This window comes from Myotis yumanensis, unplaced genomic scaffold (genome assembly GCF_028538775.1).
Source record: "Myotis yumanensis isolate MYYU_CA2020_CCGP unplaced genomic scaffold, mMyoYum1.0.hap1 SCAF_3, whole genome shotgun sequence".
Classification (NCBI taxonomy): Eukaryota; Metazoa; Chordata; class Mammalia; order Chiroptera; family Vespertilionidae; genus Myotis; species Myotis yumanensis.
The window spans coordinates 158,792,738-158,812,267 of NW_027223754.1; the positions used below are offsets into that span (position 1 = coordinate 158,792,738).

Below are 19,530 nucleotides of genomic sequence, written 5' to 3' on the forward strand. Positions count from 1 at the left end.
AAAGAAAGGACATAGATGGGATTGTATCATACATACTTTATGTTAAACTGTTTCTTTTACGAAACAATGGTGTTAATAGATGTTAGAGGGGGTTTTAAAAAGTGTTTATATTTTTAATATTCCTATTATCAGTTAAGATAAGATAGTTTTTGTTAGGTCGAAAGGGGGTCCAGGAGCTGATGCATGCCTCCACCAGGCAGATGGTGACGTAGATACTGGGCCCTTCCTAGAATCCGTTAACAGGCCAGTGCACCAGGTAAACGGTGACGCAGATATAGGTCCCGCCCTGGAATTCCTAACAGGTCAGCTACCAGACACATGACGACACCTGGAAACCGGGAGGACCCCCTGCAGCGGGAACTCCCACAGCTCATGCTCCCCCACCCTCACTGAACAGCTGTATAAAAAAAGCACCCTCCTCCCTGTTGGTGCGGATCCACGTGCCTGGTCTTTGGGGTTCGTGGGTCGCCTGGGGACGCAGTATAAAACCTCTCCTTCCTTCCTTTTCTGATCAACTCTCTTTATTTCCTACACCGCCTCCTGAGCCAGCTAACCTAACAGTTTTCCCAGTTTGGAGGGATATATACTAGTACATGAAATCATAACGCATGGGAACCACTGATTTTTAAAAAAATATATTTTTTATTGATTTCAGAGAGGGAGAGAGAGAATCATTGATCGGCTGCCTCCTGCTTGCCTTCCACTGGGGATCAAGCCCGCAACCCAGGCATGTGCCCATGACCAGAATCGAACCTGGGACTCTTCAGTCTGCAGGCCAACGCTCTATCCACTGAGCCAAACCAGCGAGGGCAGAACCACTGATTTTTAATTTAACTTTGTATTATCCATTAGTTTGCAATGTGCTTTTATGTAGCTTAATTGAATTCTCCACTACAATAACCACAAAAGAGGGGAGTAGAACTGGGGGCAGGGAAGACCTCAGACTACAAGGCAGATCTCACAGTCTCAGCCAACCCAATGGGAAACTCTGAAGCAAAGATTGCCTGGCGTCCTTGTTGGACAGAAATTGCTAGGCCCTATACCTCTGAGCTTCGTCATTAGCTGGGGGCTGCCAGGGGAGAGTAGGGCTGAGGTGGGTCCTGGAGGTGCTGTCAGCTAGCCTTATGCTTTGCAGCTGAATGGCATGCTCATTCTTGACGAAAAATCTGAGCAGGCACTTCCATGGCTGCCCCAGTATCCTTTCCCTTATTTTTCAGATGAGGAGGCCAAGATAAACTCGGTGAATAATAGACAGGTAGGCGGTGAAGCCAGGGCTTTGACTACCCCCCCTTCTGACCATTGTACTGCTCTTTCTGTTACACCAAGAAACATTTAAGAGTTTTTCCTGGGTCAGGGCACATACAAGAAACAACCAATGAATGCATAAGTAGGGGGAACAACAAATCAAAAAAGGAATGGCATTGAGCTGGATCTTGAAGGTCAGATAGGCTTAGAACTTTTGGAGTTAAGGGAGGAAGGAGAACGTTACAGAAGGAGGGAATAAACTGAGCAAAGATATAGAGAGCATGGGAGGCTCTATGTCTTGGAATATGTACCTTTATGTTCCTGGGAGTGAGGAATAGATAGTCAGAAGAGGCAATCAAGCATGGATCTAAGAAGTGGGGGGTTGGATGGGTATGTGTGATGTAGATATAAGACATAATCAGTGGTCTAGGAGAGGAATCCGCCAGACAGAGTAGATGAGTAGCTTCTGCTTAGCTGCAGGAAAGAGAGTAAACTGTAAGTTTTCCATCCCTGGCTGCTTTTTTAATAGTGTTTTCAGCAGGGAGGGCTGAAACTCCTGTGGGAGTTCTTTTATTCCAATTCTAATGAATAAGCACAAGACTGCCAGCTTGCCTCTTGACCCCTGGCCTGGAAGCTTTACAATAGGTCACCTGACCCATCTATTCCTCTGCTTTTCCTGTTGCTCTCTGGTTTTGTCAGAACTGCAGGGGATCCTGGCAGGTGTGGCTCAGTGGTTGAGCAATGAACCAGGAGGTTGCGGTTTGATTCCAGGTCAGGGCACATGCCTGGGTTGTGGGCTCCATCCCCAGTTGGGGGGCGGAGGGGTGCAGGAGGCAGCCGATCAGTGATTCTCTCTCATCAGTGATGTTTCTATCTCTCACCCCCTTCCTCTCTGGAATCAATAAAAATATATATTTTTTAAAAACTGCAGGGGATTAGAACCTGAAGTCCTGGGTCTCTTACAGAACCTCTTCCCTTCTCACATTTGCAAGGATGGCTCCTTCCCTATCTGCTTTCCTCTCCCCTTTTCTTTTGGTCACCAGCTAACCGTAGCTGGGGCCAATTTTATAAGTATCTCATCTGTACTTAGGATTGGTCTACAGCGGAGGAGGCAGCGTATAGCGGGAGGGAAGCTGTGTCTTATTTTGAGGCAGGTGTGTGTGCTGACTCAGCTCTGCTGTATGTTTTTGTCAGCTTCCTAGGATGCCACTTGGAAAGACAGGGAAGCCCTTCGGTGTGTGTGTGTGTGTGTGTGTGTGTGTGTGTGAGAGAGAGAGAGAGAGAGAGAGAGAGAGAGAGGGAATATGTATATGTACCAGTGGTCTGTCTGAAAAAGCTGGACGTGTCTTTGAGGAGAGTGAGAGATTGCTCAGGTCCCCGGGCCTGCAGATCCCATGAGAAAGGGCAGCGAGAGGAAGTCTCCCTTCAGTCTTTCTGGTCTTTCACTGAGTGTTTTACTGGTTCGCTCTGGCTGGGCTGTACAGTCAGAAAGTAGGCTAGTACTAGGTAGGGGTAGAGGGCCAGCAGGCAGCTGGAACAGCAGACCAGTTACACAGAATCTGGGCGATAACATCAGGCATTGAGCCATAGTCCTTCGGACACTGCCCATGTCCTGGGCGGGAACTGGGTTCGGAACAGAGAGTGGTCTTTGTAGAGGAAGCCGCCATGGCTAAGAGCAGCATGGCGGATTGTGCCAAGGGGACATAATTGATGGATATTTCCCACTTTCCACAGACGCCGGTAGTGAATGTAATGTGTTTGTGTGTGTCTGCATTATTAGTGTCGGGTTCTAAAACATCCAGGGTTCTGGACCTGTGCTTACTTGATTATCTGAGGAGAGTTTAGGGATCTTAATTTTTAAAAAGCGGCATGCTTCAGAAAAGGAAGCTGGTTCTCCTGGGACAGTGACAGGACACGTCACCAGTCCCTGTTTGCTTCTTTTCCTCAGCGATCCGTTATCAGTGGTTCTCAACCTTCTGGCCCTTTAAATACAGTTCCTCATGTTGTGACCCAACCATAAAATTATTTTCATTGCTACTTCATAATTGTAATGATGCTACTGTTATGAATCGTAATGTAAATATCTGATATGCATGATGGTCTTAGGCGACCCCTGTGAAAGGGTCGTTCGACCGCCAAAGGGGTCTTGACCCACAGGTTGAGAACCGCTGTGTTAGATGGTGACTCCTACGAAGATTACCACAACTTAAGAGTAAATTTGGGGAGGAGAGTGAAGGAGCTTCCTTTATGCATTCTAGTGCCTCTAAATCAGATCCTAAGTGGGGTCACTGTGTGGCGATTGGGTTCTCTTCATTCTTGTGGTTTATAAGAGCTGTAACAGTGGAGGTGGAAGGGGACTGGGTCTGGCAATATAAGGGAGAGGGAAGTTCATTCCCCGCTTCCTCCAAAAGGCTGCAGAGCTCTCAGGGTGAAAGTCTCCGAATTGGTGCCTTTCTCTAACCAACCTTTCTTTCTACTCGGTTACCTTGACTTTGAAACATACTGTTTCTATGGTTTCAGATACAAGTGAGAGCCTGGGGCAGGTGCTTAATTCTTAGGCTTGGAGCCTCTTGGGTCTTGATCAGATAGAAACCTTAACTAAAAGCTTTCCCTGGGACTGGGAATAGCACTTTGGGTTCTGACAAAAGTGGAGCATTTGAGCTCCAGCCGGTTTGACTCAGTGGATAGAGCGTTGGTCTGCGGACTGAAGGGTCGTCCCAGGTCCGATTCCGGTCAAGGGCACATATCCAGGTTGTGGGCTCGATCCCCAGTAGGGGTCGTGCGGGGGGCAGCCAATCAGTGATTCTCTCTCATCATTGATGTTTCTATCTCTCCCTCTTCTTTCGTCTCTCTGAAATCCATAAAAAATATATATATTTTTTAAAGTGGAGCATTTGAAGATTTAGTTCAGAACACTCTGCTCATCAGGGCCCTGCCCTGTTCCCCTCTCCCTTTCATGGAGAGGATCCTATAATCCTTACCTTTCCCTGTCTCTGCAGGACTCATCATTTTTATCTCCCCGGCCTCCACCTGCCTAACATCTCTGTTGGCTGCTCCACTGATGCACGATGAACTGCGAACTTCTAGCCACATGTAGTGCCCTTGGGTACTTGGAGGGAGACACTTACCACAAGGAGCCAGATTGCTTAGGTGAGTACCTTTTTGAGGAAACAGGTGGAAAAAAAAAATTTTGCTTGAGTTGAGTTCTGTTGACTTTCTCAAGCCATGGGTATAAAAAGCACTTGGGCCCGGGCGGAGCTTCTTCCAGGGGTCCATGTAAGTGTTTGTTCTGTCCCTGAAGAGAGTGTGAAGGATTTGATCCGCTACTTGAGGCATGAGGACGAGACTCGAGATGTGCGGCAGCAGCTGGGGGCCGCCCAGATCCTGCAGAGTGACCTTCTGCCCATCCTCACCCAGCACCGCCAGGACAGGGCGCTCTTCGATGCCGTTATCAGGTTGTTGCACCCCAAGCTCTTTAACTTGCACCCTGTGCCAGCACTTGATGTTTGACCTGATGGGTTTTGGTGTTTGTGCCTGGCGAGGAAACTTGACAACTTCTGCCTCCTTCATCGTTTCCCTAGGCTGATGGTGAACTTGACACAGCCAGCCTTGCTCTGTTTTGGCAGTGTGCCCAAGGAGCCCAGCTTCCGGCACCATTATCTGCAGGTGCTGGCTTACTTGCAGGCCTACAAAGAGGTGAGGTTCTCCTTTAGAGTCCCTGCAGCAGAATTGGGGGGACAGTGGGGAAGGAGAGGGTGGGAGCTACTTAAGGTCCATTCCTCTATTTTGTAGGCCTTTGCCAGTGAGAAGGCTTTTGGGGTCCTCAGTGAATCCTTGTATGAGCTGCTACAGCTGGTGAGTGCGTCTCCGCCTTCCAAGATCCCAAGGACAGTTAGCACCTTGCTCCTCCTTTGGGTAGAGCCCCAGTTGGGGCCTTGTCGGAACATGCTGAGTTTAGAGACATGGTCCCAATCTTGTGAACACATAGTCCAGTCCATTGTCTCTGGCTACCTCAGGGCTGATTGAGGTTTTTCTTTCCTTTTTTCCCCCCCAAATACAAGCGAAAGTTTATTTAGAAAGTCACAGAGGTAGAAAAAGTGAGCCAGCTGGGCTGCATGGGCTCAGAAAGTAAGTTACAGAGGCAAGAGAAGGGAACTTAGGAGAGAGAGAGAAAGCAAAGGTATGCACCTGGAGGGAAGAAGAGGGGGGAAGGTGCTGTGCTCCAGATAGAGAGAGTGCGTGCGTGCCCCGGGGAATGTCGTGAGAGGGGAAACATGCAGGTATACTCGCAGTGGTTCTCAACCTTCCTAATGCCGCGGCCCTTTAATACAGTTCCTCATGTTGTGGTGACCCCCAGCCATAAAATTATTTTCGTTGCTACTTCATAACTGTAATTTTGCTACTGTTATGAACCGTAATGTAAATATCTGATATGCTATATGTGTTTTCCGATGGTCACGACCCACAGGTTGAGAACCGCTGCTCTAGAGAGAGTGCGCTCTTTTCTTTCTTTTTAGTACTGATCCTCCTCTGTGCCTCGGTCCCCCAGCCAGGGTAGATGCTGCCTGCCTTCCGCAGAGCGTCTCTTCCTCTAACTCTCCTTCCGACTAGGGCTGGGAGGAACGGCAGGAGGAAGACAACTTGCTGATTGAGCGGATCCTGCTGCTGGTCAGAAATATTCTCCACATCCCAGCCGACCCGGATCAGGAAAAGGTGAGAAAGGGTCTTGGGTTGTCTGAGTTCTTGTGTTTGGTTGGGTTGAGCTGCCCTTTCCTGTTTTGTCTCCTGACAAATCTCGGGGGAACCTTGGTCAAAGAATGAGTTGGAGAACCTCAAGGCAGGGCTGTGGAACCCACTGGCCTCCCTCTCTCTCCTCACCCCTCACTGCTCAGAGGATCGATGATGACGCCAGTGTCCACGACCAACTGCTCTGGGCAATTCATCTCAGTGGCCTGGACGACCTGCTCCTCTTCCTGGCCAGCTCGCCCACTGAGCAGCAGTGGAGCCTACACGTGCTAGAGATCATCTCCCTTATGTTTCGTGACCAGGTGAGACCCTGGCCTGTGGCCCCAGTCCCTTTGCCCATGTACTCTTCTGCGATGTGGCCAGAATTGCTCTTATAATAATGGCTGAATTCTCCGGGGGAAGGTGGTGACACATAGAATAGGCATGTCTTGAGTATGGGGTCCCATCAACAATCCTATTTTGTTCATTCTTTCTGCCACCAGTAGGAGTGGGCTCAGAATAAGGAATGACCATCCCTCTGACTCTTCCCTCCTTGTTCCAAATCTAGAACCCTGAGCAGCTAGCAGGAGTAGGACAGGGACGCTTAGCCCAGGAGCGGAGCACCGATGTGGCAGAGCTGGAGGTGTTGCGCCAGCGAGAGATGGCAGAAAAGAAGACTCGAGCCCTTCAGCGTGGCAACAGGTGGGTGTTGGGGAGCTGCTCTCGCCATGTGCCCACTCCGTCACTGGAGTGCTGAGGGCCTGAGCCAACTTCTCAGATACTGGAGGCCAGATAACATTTTGCAGTTACAACACGCCCTGATGTGCTGATGAAAGAGAAATGGGGATAAAACTTCCAGAGAATTGAGGAATCGCCCTGAATGTTTTTGTTTTCACTGCAGGCATTCTCGATTTGGGGGCTCCTACATTGTCCAGGGGTTGAAATCCATTGGCGAGAGGGACCTCATCTTTCACAAAGGTCTCCACAATGTGAGTATGCTCCCATCTGGGGTGGGGGCTCCATGGTGTGGAGTTGGGGAGCCTAAGGAGGGTCAGCGTCTCTGGAGGTGAAGATTCTCCGTTAGGAGAAACAGAACCTCTGGCATCATTGTCTTTACCTCTGTCTTCACTTAGGCCCAGTGAGAGAGGACTTCCTAAGAGTTTCTTTTGAGAAAACTGCAGAACCAGGGATGTGGGAAGAGCTGCAAGCAGAGGGTGGTGGTTAGGAATAATTCTAATCCCCAACCCATACCCCTAGCTCCGAAACTACAGTTCCGATTTGGGAAAGCAGCCCCGAAGGGTGCCTAAACGTCGCCAGGCTGCCCGGGAGCTGTCCATTCAGCGCCGCTCTGCCCTCAACGTGAGACTCTTCCTCAGAGACTTCTGCTCTGAGTTCCTGGAGAACTGTTACAACCGGCTCATGGGCCTGGTGAAGGTGAGAGCCTAGGAAGGATGGAATGGAGAGGTCACGGGGGTCGTGGTGGGCACGAAGGGCAACTGGGAGGAGCCTATGGGAAGCTGACCCTGGAGTGTGGACTAGGAGGTGGGAAGGGTATAGGATGCTCCTCAGAAATGGTGATAATGTCAGAAGAGGAGCAAGTTAAAAGCCTCTCAAGAAATCACTCCAGATGAAGGGGAAAGGAATGTGGAGATGCTGGGGAGGAGGAGAGAGGCTTGGAAATTGTGGATCCTAGAAGAGTGTTATGGTCGTGTCCAGGGCCCCTCCCATTATCACAGGACAGGAGGAAATTGGAAGCCCCGAGGTCATGGAATGGTCTTTTCTCCCCCTGGACGTTAGGATAACCTGCTTCGGGAGAAAGCTCAGCAGCACGACGAGACCTATTACATGTGGGCCTTGGCTTTCTTCATGGCCTTCAACCGGGCTGCCTCCTTCAAGCCAGGCCTGGTCTCCGAGACCCTCAGTGTCCGTACCTTCCACTTCATTGAGCAGAACCTCACCAACTACTATGAGATGATGCTGACTGACCGCAAGGAAGCTGCCTCCTGGGCACGCCGGTGAGTGGGGTGAGGATTGGAGTCAGCTGGACACATTGGCCAGGCCAGGAACCTGAACACCTGAACTCTGGATGGTACTTCCTTTTGCATTTTAGGATTAAGGTGGTCAGGCTGGGGGGCAAGGACTGGCTGGCCCATTGTGGTTTTGATGACATTATTTTCTGGGGGAGTGGTACTGTTACCATGAGCCTATGTCCTAAGTTGTCCTCCTCTCTCCCTCAACTCCCAGGATGCACCTGGCTCTGAAGGCCTATCAGGAGCTTCTGGCCACAGTAAATGAGATGGACGTGTCGCCAGAGGAGGCTGTGAGGGAGAGCAGCCGCATCATCAAAAGTGAGGCCCTGGCTTGGTCTCTGATCCTGGCCTTCCCCATTTCTTGACCAGCATTTTACTCTTCCTGGTCCCAGCTTCACCCACCTCCTTTTCCTAAACTTTCCAGTCCAGTCCTTCCAATCCTTTTTCTACCCCGTTTCTAGACAACATTTTCTATGTTATGGAGTATCGAGAACTGTTCCTGGCACTCTTTCGAAAGTTCGATGAGCGATGCCAGCCCCGCTCTTTCCTTATCGACCTGGTGGAAACCACCCATCTCTTCCTCAAGATGTTGGAGCGGTTTTGTCGGAGCCGAGGGAACCTGGTGGTGCAGGTACTGGGCAGCCCCCGGTGTGGAAAGCGATAGGAGGGAAAGGGGAGGACAGGGCTTCTTTCTCCTCCTCACGTTTTCTGTAGCTTCAGCTGACCTGTTAGAACCACTCTGAACTAAGAGGGCAAGAGATTTGTTGAAGAGACTCGATAGTGGAGTCGACTGTCGTTTTCCTTTTTTTATTCGATCAATCCCTGATGGACCATAAATATCTTAATTCATTCATGGAACATTTCTTGAACACTTACTAGGTGCTAATAAGCACAGAAACCCTAGGGCAGGGGTCCTCAAACTTTTTAAACAGGGGGCCAGTTCACCGTCCCTCAGACCGTTGGAGGGCCGGACTATAGTTTAAAAAAAAAACTATGAACAAATTCCTATGCACACTGCACATATCTTATTTTGAAGTAAAAAAACAAAACAGGAACAAATACAATATTTGTATTTGCATGTGGCCTGCGGGCCGTAGTTTGAGGACCCCTGCCCTAGGAGTTCATAATATTAGAGTTTAGTAATTGTGCTGCGATATTTTCTGGTTATACTTCTGAAGCACTGTTGTGAGATGGAAAGAGCCTCAAATTGAGTCAGAAGGTCTGGGATCTCTTCCTGTATTAGTTACTGTTAGAATAACTCCAGCTGCTCGCGTCAGTCTCCATAGTCCTAAAGTTGGTTGTAAGATTACCCATGAGCCTGAAGTGACATGTAAATGAAAAGTCTGGCACAAGAAGAAAACCTCAAGAAATTTGTATCCCATAGACGTTCAGGGTCTCTGCTTTGTAAAAGTTTTCCTGTAATTCTGTCTGCTAAAGCTTAAAGTTCAGTCAGAACTGGACTCGAAAGGGGCAGTAATATCAATGAGACTTTCCTAGTAGATATTTTAAAATTCAGGATTCTATTGTATTATCAGCAGTAATCAGGGATATCCTTTATTGGGTGTTTACTGTATGTCAGATGTTGTGCTAGTTTTCTTGTAATACTCACACCAGTACTAGGGCAATGCACAAAGTGGTTAAAAACTTGTTCAAAGTTTACTAGTAAATGGCCAAGTGTCGGTACTTAACTCCAGAGCTGCTGGATTCCACAGCTCAAGCTCTTAACCTTCATTGTGTTTGACTTTAAGTTCCTTGAATAGGGTCTGAACCTTAAGGACTCCGTAGTTCATCCTATTTGCCACACAAGCCTGGTTCACAGCCATGCCTTGGAGGGGCAGGACAGGGTATTGACTCTCACTCCTGCTTTTCAGGAGAAAAAATTGCAGGCTGTTTTTACAAAGTGCTTTGCAATTTACAAAGCCTTTTCATGTAGAATTTCTTATCCTCATAGCAAATCTGTTCTACAAACTTCTGCTTGACATCACTGCTCTTAGGAAATCCTACCCCAATAAGTGAGTCAAGTGCAGTTCCAATGTTTTGCTATGGCATTTTCTGCTCAGCCACATTCTGGGTCCTGTCCCCACTGAAATCTGATTCACCTGTCTCCCCCACTGGACTGTAAGCTCCTTAAGGGCAAGGAAATGTGCTGTTCACTGTTGCTTTCCCATTGCCTTAGAGTAGCATATAGTGGTCACTCTGTGAATGATTAATTCAGACATCTAATCTATATATATAAAAGTATAATATGCAAATTGACCAGACAGCGGAACAACCAGTCAGCTATGATGTGCACTGACCACCAGGGGGCAGACGTTCAACACAGGAGCTGTCCCCAGCCCACAGGCCCCCATCGCCCGATTGGGGCCTGTGGGCCAACCTCTCAGTCCCTCCCCTTGGTAGGCAGGCTCCGATGGCCCAATGGGGAATGCGGATACGGGGGTGGGTGGTGGCGTGTCCACCAGGGCCCTGATCGTCCTGCCGGTCACCCCACATACAGAGGGTGACCGGTGGCTGTGGGGGGCAGGGCCGGCGAGCAGGCGAGAATGGCCAACCTCTTGATTCCTCCCCCCAGCCAACAGGCTATGATCACATGATGGGGAACCGGGAACCAGAGGTGGGTGGCAGCTGACTCGGGCAGCGCTGGGGCCCTCATAACCCCACCGGTCGCCCCACACACAGAGGGTGACTGCAGCAGCAGCAGCAACGGTAGGGGGCAGGGCCAGCTGCCGGGGAAGATCGGCCCTGATCGCAGGCCAGGCCTAGGGACACCACCCGTGCACGAATTTCGTGCGCTGGGCCTCTGTTAATTAATAATAGAGAAGACATTGATGGGGAAAGGCTTCCTTAGCCCTCCTGCCATTCTAACACAGCTTTTTCCATAGAACAAACGAAAGAAGAGAAAGAAGAAAAAGAAGCCTGTTGCTTCTGGTAATGTTCCCTGCAGCCCAGGGGACCTGGAGGCCCTGTGGCCATCCCTGGCCGAGCAGCTGCAGTGCTGTGCCCAGGTAGGTAGTTGCAGAAGCCCTGTCTTTCTCAGGGTAGTGCTATGGGTTGGCTGTCTGGGTTTCCTTCTTCTCTGTTCCCATAGCCTTAATCTCGCTCTAGGATCCTGAGCTCAGTTTGGACTCCATGGTTCCCTTTGATGCAGCCTCAGAGGTGCCAGTGGAAGAGCAGCGGGCAGAAGCCATGGTGCGGATCCAAGACTGTCTGCTGGCTAGCCAGGCCCCACAGTCCCTGACTCTCCTTAGGTCTGCCCGGTAAGAACCCTGTCCACCCACCCTCCCGGATCCAGCTCTTGGCTTTTGGGGGCAAAGGGAGACTTTTACTATGTTATAGGTCCTCGGTCTTCAAAAGGGAGAAGTCCCATCTGAAGTACTGGGGCTCTGGACTGAGTACTAAGTCTTGGGGAGGATTTTTTTTTTTTAATTGATCTTAGAGGAAGGGAAGGGGAGAGAGAGAGACAGAGAGAGAGACAGAGAGAAAGAGAGAGAGAGAGAGAGAGAGAAACATCGATCGGTTACCTCCCAATTGAACCTGCAACCTGGGTATATGCCCTGACTGGGAATTGAAGCCGCCACCTTTTGGTGTATGGGATGATGCTCCAACCAAATGAGCCACACTGGCCAGGACAGCCCTGGTCAGGTTGAAACGGCCCCCGTGAGGTAGGGACGACCCTAGTCAGGTCGAAACGGCCCCGGTGTGGTAGGGACAACCCCGGTCAGGTTGAAACAGCCCCGGTGTGGTAGGGACAACCCCAGTGAGGTTGGAACGGCCCCTGTGAGGTAGGGACGACCCCGGTGAGGTTGAAACGGCCCCCGTGAGGTAGGGACAACCCCAGTCAGGTCGAAACGGCCCCCGTGAGGTAGGGACGACCCCGGTGAGGTTGAAACGGCCCCCGTGAGATAGGGACGACCCCGGTCAGGTCGAAACGGCCCCGGTGTGGTAGGGACGACCCCGGTCAGGTTGAAACAGCCCCGGTGTGGTAGGGACAACCCCAGTGAGGTTGGAACGGCCCCCGTGAGGTAGGGACGACCCCGGTGAGGTTGAAACGGCCCCCGTGAGATAGGGACGACCCCGGTCAGGTCGAAACGGCCCCGGTGTGGTAGGGACGACCCCGGTGAGGTTGAAACGGCCCCCGTGAGGTAGGGACGGCCCCGGTCAGGTTGAAACGGCCCCGGTGTGGTAGGGACAACCCCGGTGAGGTTGAAACGGCCCTGGTGTGGTAGGGACGACCCTGGTGAGGTTGAAACGGCCCCCGTGAGGTAGGGACGACCCCGGTGAGGTTGAAACAGCCCCGGTGTGGTAGGGACGACCCCGGTCAGGTTGAAACGGCCCCCGTGAGGTAGGGACGGCCCCGGTCAGGTCGAAACGGCCCCGGTGTGGTAGGGACGACCCCGGTGAGGTTGAAACGGCCCCCGTGAGGTAGGGACAACCCCGGTCAGGTTGAAACGGCCCCGGTGTGGTAGGGACGACCCCGGTCAGGTTGAAACGGCCCCCGTGAGGTAGGGACGGCCCCGGTCAGGTCGAAAGGGCCCCGGTGTGGTAGGGACAACCCCGGTCAGGTTGAAACGACCCCGGTGAGGTTGTAACGGCCCCCGTGAGGTAGGGACGGCCCCGGTGAGGTTGAAACGGCCCTGGTGAGGCTCAGACGGCCCTGGTGAGGTTGAGACTACTCCAGTGAGGTTGGGACAAATAAAGGGGACCAGTATGGACTGATGAACAGGGGTAGATACAGAAGCAGAGCAACATTGAACAGAATGTTAAACTACAGTGGGAAGCCTGGGGAGGGTTGGGGGGGGATTAAGAGACCAACTGAAGGACTTATATGCATGCATATAAGATTAACCAATGGACGCAAGACACGGGGCGGGGGGGGGCGGGGGGTAGGGGCCGGGGGAATGTCAAGGGGGGGAAAAAAGGAGACATATGTAATACTCTTTGTAATACTTTAAGAAATAAAAATTATTAAAATATAAAAAAAAAAAAAAAAATGAGCCACACCGGCTAGGACAGCCCTGGGGAGTTTTGATTGGTCTGTTGGGTGGTTTTGTTTGATAAAACAGAAACAGAAAGTACAGTTAATGGGGTGGGGGGAATAAAGATAATCTATGAGCCAAAGATAGCCATTTATTAACATTTTTAAAAAATCTTTATTGTTGGGAGTATTATAGATGTTCCCCTTTCCCCCGCCCTCCACCCAGTTCCCACTCTGCCCCAGGCCTTTACCACTCTGTTGTCTGTGTCCATAGGTAATGCATATATGCATATAAGTTCTTTGGTTAACCTCTTCCCGCTCCTCCCTCCCCCTTCCCTCTGAGATTCAGCAGCCTGTTCCATGTTTCCATGCCTCTATTTTCTATTTTATTCATCAGTTTATTTTGTTCATTAGATTCCTTGTGCTTTTATTTTGATTTTTAGATTCAATTGTTGATAGACATGTATTTATTGCCATTTTATTGTTCATATTTTTTATCTTTTTTTTCTTCTTACTAACTACTTTTCTCTTGCTGTTTTTAAGATTCTCTCTTTGTCTTTAACCTTTGGCATTTTAAATATGATGTGTCTTGGTATGGGCCACTTTGGGTTCCTCTTGTTTGGGACTCTCTGTGCTTCCTGGACTTCTAAGTCTATTTCTTTCACCAGGTAGGGGAAGGTTTCTGTCATTATTTCTTCAAATAGATTTTCAATACCTTGCTCTCTCTCTTCTCCTTCTGGCATCCCCATAATGCGAATGTTGGTACCCTTGAAGTTGTCACAGAGGCTTCTTACCCTATCTTCATATTTTTGGATGTGTTATTTTTTTTTTTGCTCTCCTGGCAGGGTAATTTTTGTTTCCTCATATTCCAAATCTATCATTAACATTTTGATGAGTTACCATCCAGAGTTTTTCCCTCTGTGTTAGATGTAGACATATCATCTACAACTTCTTTTAAAAAAATTAAATATTGCACATACTGATATATAGTATTTTTTTCATTTATCAGTATATCGTGAGCATCATTTCTCATCGGATACATTTCTATAATTGTTAATGGCTTTAAAACACCATTATTGCTTTAGCTGGGTGGCTTGGTTGGAGTGTCATCCTGTACATCACAAGGTTGCGGGTTCGATTCCCGGTCAGGGCACATACCTGGGTTTTGGGTTTGATCCCTGCTTGGGGTACGAATGGGAGGCAACCAGTCAATGTTTCTTTCTCTCTCCCTTCCTCTCTCTAAAATCAATTAAAAAAAACAACCCAAACATATTCTTGGGTGAGCATCTAAAAATGGATTTAAAACATCATTGTGTGCGTATGTACATCCGTTTAACCATGTGTCAAACATTTAGATTGTTTGCATTTGTTCTTTTTTGTTTTGTTTTGTTATTCCTCACTGGAGGATATTTTTCCATGATTTTTAGAGAGAGTGGAAGGGAGGGAGGGAGACAGAGAGAGAGAAACATCGATGTGAGAGACACACATCGATTGGTTGCCTCCCCGCACATACCCTAACCAGGGCAGGCCAGAGATCAAGCCTGCAACTAAGGTATGTGCTCTTGACCAGAATCGAATCTGGGACCTTTCAGTCTGCGAGTCAACGCTCTATCCACTGAACCAAATCAGCGAGGGCTGCATTTGTTCTTATGTGATTTCATTGCACTGTGGCTTATGAGAAAAAGTTTCCCTAGAGTCTTTGTTGCTTCTTTGAGATAATAGTTTGCATTCTCTTTCCAACTGACAAATAAGTCTAAATTCCTTCTCCCACTTCAAATTATAACTCAGATCCCCTCTGGTTAAAGCCTTTTTTTCTCTCTGTGTTCCAGAGAGGTGTGGCCAGAAGGAGATGTGTTTGGCTCTCAAGACATTTCCCCAGAGGAAGAGGTCCAGCTGCTGAAACAAATCCTCTGTGCCCCGCTCCCCCGTGAGTCTCCATCCCCTTCACATCTCCCCGCTTCTAGCTCTCTCTAGCACCAGAGACCCAGCAATCGTCTCTCTTCCTATAGGGCAGCGGGGGCCAGAGGAACGAGGGGCAGAGGAGGAAGAGGAAGGAGAGGAGGAGGAGGAGGAGGAGGAGGAAGAACTGCAAGCGGTCCAGGTGTCGGAGAAAGAATTTAATTTTCTGGACTACCTGAAACGGTGCGGGCCGAGAGGACCGAGTGGCCCCAGGGGGGAGAGCGTGGGGCTGTGAGCGGTGTCTTATGCCGACACCCTCTCCTTCCCTCTCTTGGTGCAGCTTTGCCAGCTCAACTGTCGTCCGAGCCTACGTGCTGCTGCTGCGGAGCTACAAGCAGAACAGTGCCCACACTAACCACTGCATCGTCAAGATGCTGCACCGGCTGGCCCACGACCTCAAAATGGAAGCCCTTCTTTTCCAGCTCTCACTCTTCTGCCTCTTTAATCGTCTACTGAGTGACCCTGCCGCTGGGGCCTACAGAGTGAGGGGATACGAAGGAATGGGGGTCTGGAGGCTTAGGGGAGTCCTGGGGTGGCACTGAGAGGGGGCGAGGGCTGAGAGATGAGAGGACGGTGAGGAAGTAGGCAGTCTGGTGGAGGGAGCTCGGTGGGGAGAGATAGAAGAGAGTCTGAGTGAGGAGGGGCAGCTGGGAACAGGTGTCGAGAAAATACTTAAGAGGGCCTGACTGTGTTTACATTGAGGCGAGAGGCCTCACAGCAGCCTCCCTCTCCCACAGGAGCTAGTGACTTTTGCAAAATACATCCTGGGCAAGTTCTTTGCCTTGGCTGCAGTCAACCAGAAAGCCTTTGTGGAGCTGCTGTTCTGGAAGAACACTTCCGTGGTTCGAGAGATGACCGAGGGCTATGGCTCCCTGGACGGCGGGTGAGCTCCAGGATGGGCTGTAGGGGTGGGTGACACAGTCACCGAGTGTCAAAGCTGGAAGAGCGTGCGCATCAGTTAGTGCAACCGTTTCCCTTGTGTAGCTGAGAAAACAGGCCCTGCAGGCGAAGTGCTTTACCACAGGTCGCCCAAGAGAAGAATGGGACCGGAGCCTAAGTCTCCTGCCTACTCTAGTGTCCTTCTCCTCCAGAGCTTCTCGGGGGAGGGGGAGGGGGTGGCCCCAGGGAGAGCCTAGAATGTGCTGGCGAATCATGAGGATCCATAGAAATGTTTGGCCTCTTTCCCTTAGTGTCTCAGCTCCCCTCCTTGCACACTTCTTTCTTTTTCCCATAATGCTCTTGGTCCCTGCAGTGTCAGGTTCCATAGGCCCAACCTGGAAAATCTCTTAGTGTGACTTTTGGGTTAAGTGGGATGAGAGTGGGGGAAGGAAGCACATCGTAGGCCTCTGCTGGCTGGCTCCGTTGAGGTACCTGTGTTGTCTGTCTGTTCCTTTTAGAACTAACCAGAGAAGACCCTTGGTCTCCTCTTTTGGGCCCATAGCCTACAAGCTTCCCCTCTCCGTTCCCCATTTAGATCTTCTGGTCGTAAGCCTCCTGCGTGGAGCCCAGAGGAGGAGGCCCAGCTTCAGGAACTGTACCTTGCCCATAAGGATGTGGAAGGTATGAGGCCTTGAGATCTGAAGAGTGTATGAGGAGGGCAGCATGAGCTCCGGACCCCTCCTTACTGCCTCACCCCTCCACCTCAGGTCAGGATGTGGTAGACACCATATTGGCTCACCTGAGAACTCCTCGAACGCGTAAGCAGGTCATCCACCATCTGGTGCGGCTGGGACTGGCTGACAGCGTCAAGGACTTTCAAAGGTAGAGGCACATGTTCTGGAGGGAACTGAGATGGGGAATCCTCTGTTCGCTGCCTCAGCCGCCTTTTCCACCGACACCTTCCTCAACAGGAAAGGAACCCACATCGTACTGTGGACAGAAGATCAGGAGCTGGAGCTGCAGCGGCTTTTTGAGGAGTTCCAGGCCTCAGATGGTAAGTGAGGTAGGAGTTCAGGGAACCTCTGAGAGGAGAGCCACGCTGTCCATGTCCCGTCGTCGTCGTCGTCCCCTGCCTCCTGTTCCCCAGTAAGGCTTGTCCCGTCCCTTCTGCCCACTCACTATACTTGTGGTATCATCTTTGAGTGAATCAAGCTAGCCTCTTTCCTCTGATTGCCTTTATTTCTCTTCCTTCTGCTGCTCTTGAGTGTTCACACTTCCTTCTTTATAGATGTCCTGGGTCATATCATGAAGAATATCACAGCCAAACGCTCACGGGCCCGAATAGTGGATAAGCTGCTGGCTCTGGGGCTGGTGGCTGAGCGGCGGGAGCTATACAAGAAACGCCGGAAGAAGTCGGCACCTTCGGGCTCGGTAATCATCTACCCCTGGCTCTGCTGGCGTGGGACCACTCCCCCTGAGTGCTCCGTAGAGGTAGCCCGCCCAGGATCTTCCTGCTTCGGGCTGTTCTGACTGGGTCCACCCGGAACCAAAGGACTCCACTCAGTTCCTCACCTTGTCCCTTTCATTTCCCACCCCCATTGAATTTTAGCCTAATGGAGCGGAGTCCCCCAAAGATTTTTGCCAGGAAGATCTGGAAGAAGAGGAAAACCTGTCAGAGGAAGATAGTGAAGAGGATGAGGAGAAGGAGGAGTGCTCAGAAGCAGAACAAACCCCCCCGGGGAGCTCAGTCCTGTCAACGGGAAACCTTGGGCAAAGCCTGCGTCAGGAAGGTGAGGGCTTGGGCTGGGCGAGGAGTCCCGAGTGGAGGGGGAGGTTTCCGCACGTGGGCCGAGGTTAAGTTCTCCTCTTTCCCGTAGGCTTTTCTGCTCCTCTCCTGTGGCTCCAGAACTGCCTGGTCCAAGCAGCAAACGACCGGGAGGAGGATGGTGAGTGGGTAAATGATGGTTTCAGCGGGGCTGGGGCTTTGGAAGCAGCTGGTCTGGGAGAGAGGACCAGGTCTTTCTTCACATCTTTACCGTATGACTATGGACCCCCTTCTAGGCTGCTCCCAGGCAGTTCCGTTGGTGCCGCTGACAGAAGAAAATGAGGAAGCAATGGAAAATGAGCAGTTTCAGCAGCTGTTGCGCAAGCTAGGGGTTCGGCCTCCTGCCTCTGAGCAGGTAAATGCACCAGTCACAGTGGCAGCCAAGTTGTGTTGGTGCTGTTTCAAAATACACCTCCTCATTTTGCTGACCGAGACTCTGCAGCAGCTGTTCTGCTAGTCTTCCTCTCCAGTTTCTTCTTCCACTAAGTCCGTATTCCACGCTGCCCCCTTAGTTATCTTTCTAAGATATAGATTTGGTCAATTTTTGTAGCTTCACGGCCACACCACTCACATACCTACCTTACTCCATAGTCATCCTGGACTACTTTCGATCCTCCACATAGTAGGCTTTTTCATACTCTGAACACTTGATCATGCCAGCCCCTCTCCTGGAAGCTCCAACACACCCAAACTTGAAGAGTCAGTTCAGTCGTCACCTCCCCAGAGAAGCAGTCTCTCTCACTTTCTATCCCTGATGCAAAAGTAATCACTTTGGCCACTGAGATTTGTTCATTTCCTTGATACAGCCCCAACCCTGTGGTGTTAGACCACATTGATTTTTTTTTTCCTCCCATTAGATTGTAAGTTCCTTGAGGGAGGGATCATATCTGATTCACCTTTTTAGACCCCCCAGGATTCATGTATTCAATTAACAACTGTATTACTGACAACTTCTTAATGTAGCAGACAGCATGCTAGACGTTGGGGATATATTGGGTGAATAAGCAGTACGTTCATAACCGTTGTGGATCTTCACCAGTGCAGGTTCATAGTTACTCAGTGAATAATATTAAAGTCTCTTATTTTCAACTCCTTTGTCCTTATAGGAAACCTTCTGGCGAATTCCAGCCAAGCTGAGTCCTACCCAGCTCCGGAGGGTAGCAGCTTCTTTGAGTCACGCAGAGGAAGAGGGAACGCTTCGGCCAGGGCTAGACCCGAAAGTCCCTGGAGAGCAAGCCCCCGAGGAAGAGCACCAGAAGGAAGGCCGAGCACAAGCCCTGAGGGCCCTCCTGTTAGCCCGGAAAAAGAAAGCCGGCCTGGCGTCCCCAGCGGGTAATAGCAGGGCTGCCTATTGAGGACTCACTGTGCGGCCGCCATGTTGATCTAGGCAGTGGTTCTCAACCTTCCTAATGCCACCACCCTTTAATACAGTTCCTCATGTTGTGGTGACCCCCAATTTCATTGTTACAAATTGAACATAATTAAAGTGTAGCGATTAATCACAAAAACAATATGTAATTATATATGTGTTTTCCGATGGTCTTAGACCCAAAGGGGTCGCCACCCACAGGCTGAGAACCGCTGGTCTAGAGGCTGGTAGAGTATTCTGATAGTATGAGGGCCCATTCCCTCATCTTATGCTTCTTATGGTCATTTCAGAGGCAGAGATCGCTGGTGTCAAAGAGCAGCCGAAAGTGGCACCCAAGAAGCGACAACTGCTGGACAGCGATGAGGAACAGGAGGAAGATGAGGGCGGGAGCAAAGGTAGGGAGTCTGGGGCCTGCTCTTTCCCTGATGTTGGCACTCTTCAGTCCTGAAGATGAACACTATCCCCTCCTTCCCCTTTAACGTGTTAGATAGTTCCTCTCTTCTCACTCCTGTCATTCTTACAG

At 50.3% G+C, this 19,530-nt stretch overlaps 1 protein-coding gene across 1 annotated transcript in view; it reads left to right on the plus strand.

The window, feature by feature from the left end:
- TIMELESS (timeless circadian regulator) overlaps window positions 1–19,530 on the plus strand; it is a 34,799-nt gene that overhangs the window by 14,614 nt on the left and 655 nt on the right. Inside the window, exons 2-28 of the mRNA XM_070409978.1 lie at window positions 4,245–4,395; window positions 4,547–4,700; window positions 4,827–4,941; window positions 5,038–5,100; window positions 5,857–5,958; window positions 6,138–6,293; window positions 6,539–6,672; window positions 6,872–6,959; window positions 7,228–7,404; window positions 7,768–7,985; window positions 8,215–8,318; window positions 8,462–8,631; window positions 10,883–11,005; window positions 11,106–11,257; window positions 14,805–14,902; window positions 14,985–15,117; window positions 15,215–15,416; window positions 15,672–15,817; window positions 16,409–16,494; window positions 16,581–16,695; window positions 16,785–16,867; window positions 17,102–17,244; window positions 17,423–17,603; window positions 17,691–17,759; window positions 17,875–17,993; window positions 18,745–18,970; window positions 19,298–19,402. Of these exons, the coding sequence (XP_070266079.1) occupies window positions 4,314–4,395; window positions 4,547–4,700; window positions 4,827–4,941; window positions 5,038–5,100; window positions 5,857–5,958; window positions 6,138–6,293; window positions 6,539–6,672; window positions 6,872–6,959; window positions 7,228–7,404; window positions 7,768–7,985; window positions 8,215–8,318; window positions 8,462–8,631; window positions 10,883–11,005; window positions 11,106–11,257; window positions 14,805–14,902; window positions 14,985–15,117; window positions 15,215–15,416; window positions 15,672–15,817; window positions 16,409–16,494; window positions 16,581–16,695; window positions 16,785–16,867; window positions 17,102–17,244; window positions 17,423–17,603; window positions 17,691–17,759; window positions 17,875–17,993; window positions 18,745–18,970; window positions 19,298–19,402 (3,544 nt within the window). The 5' untranslated portion in view covers window positions 4,245–4,313. The remainder of the gene's footprint in view (window positions 1–4,244; window positions 4,396–4,546; window positions 4,701–4,826; window positions 4,942–5,037; window positions 5,101–5,856; window positions 5,959–6,137; window positions 6,294–6,538; window positions 6,673–6,871; window positions 6,960–7,227; window positions 7,405–7,767; window positions 7,986–8,214; window positions 8,319–8,461; window positions 8,632–10,882; window positions 11,006–11,105; window positions 11,258–14,804; window positions 14,903–14,984; window positions 15,118–15,214; window positions 15,417–15,671; window positions 15,818–16,408; window positions 16,495–16,580; window positions 16,696–16,784; window positions 16,868–17,101; window positions 17,245–17,422; window positions 17,604–17,690; window positions 17,760–17,874; window positions 17,994–18,744; window positions 18,971–19,297; window positions 19,403–19,530) is intronic.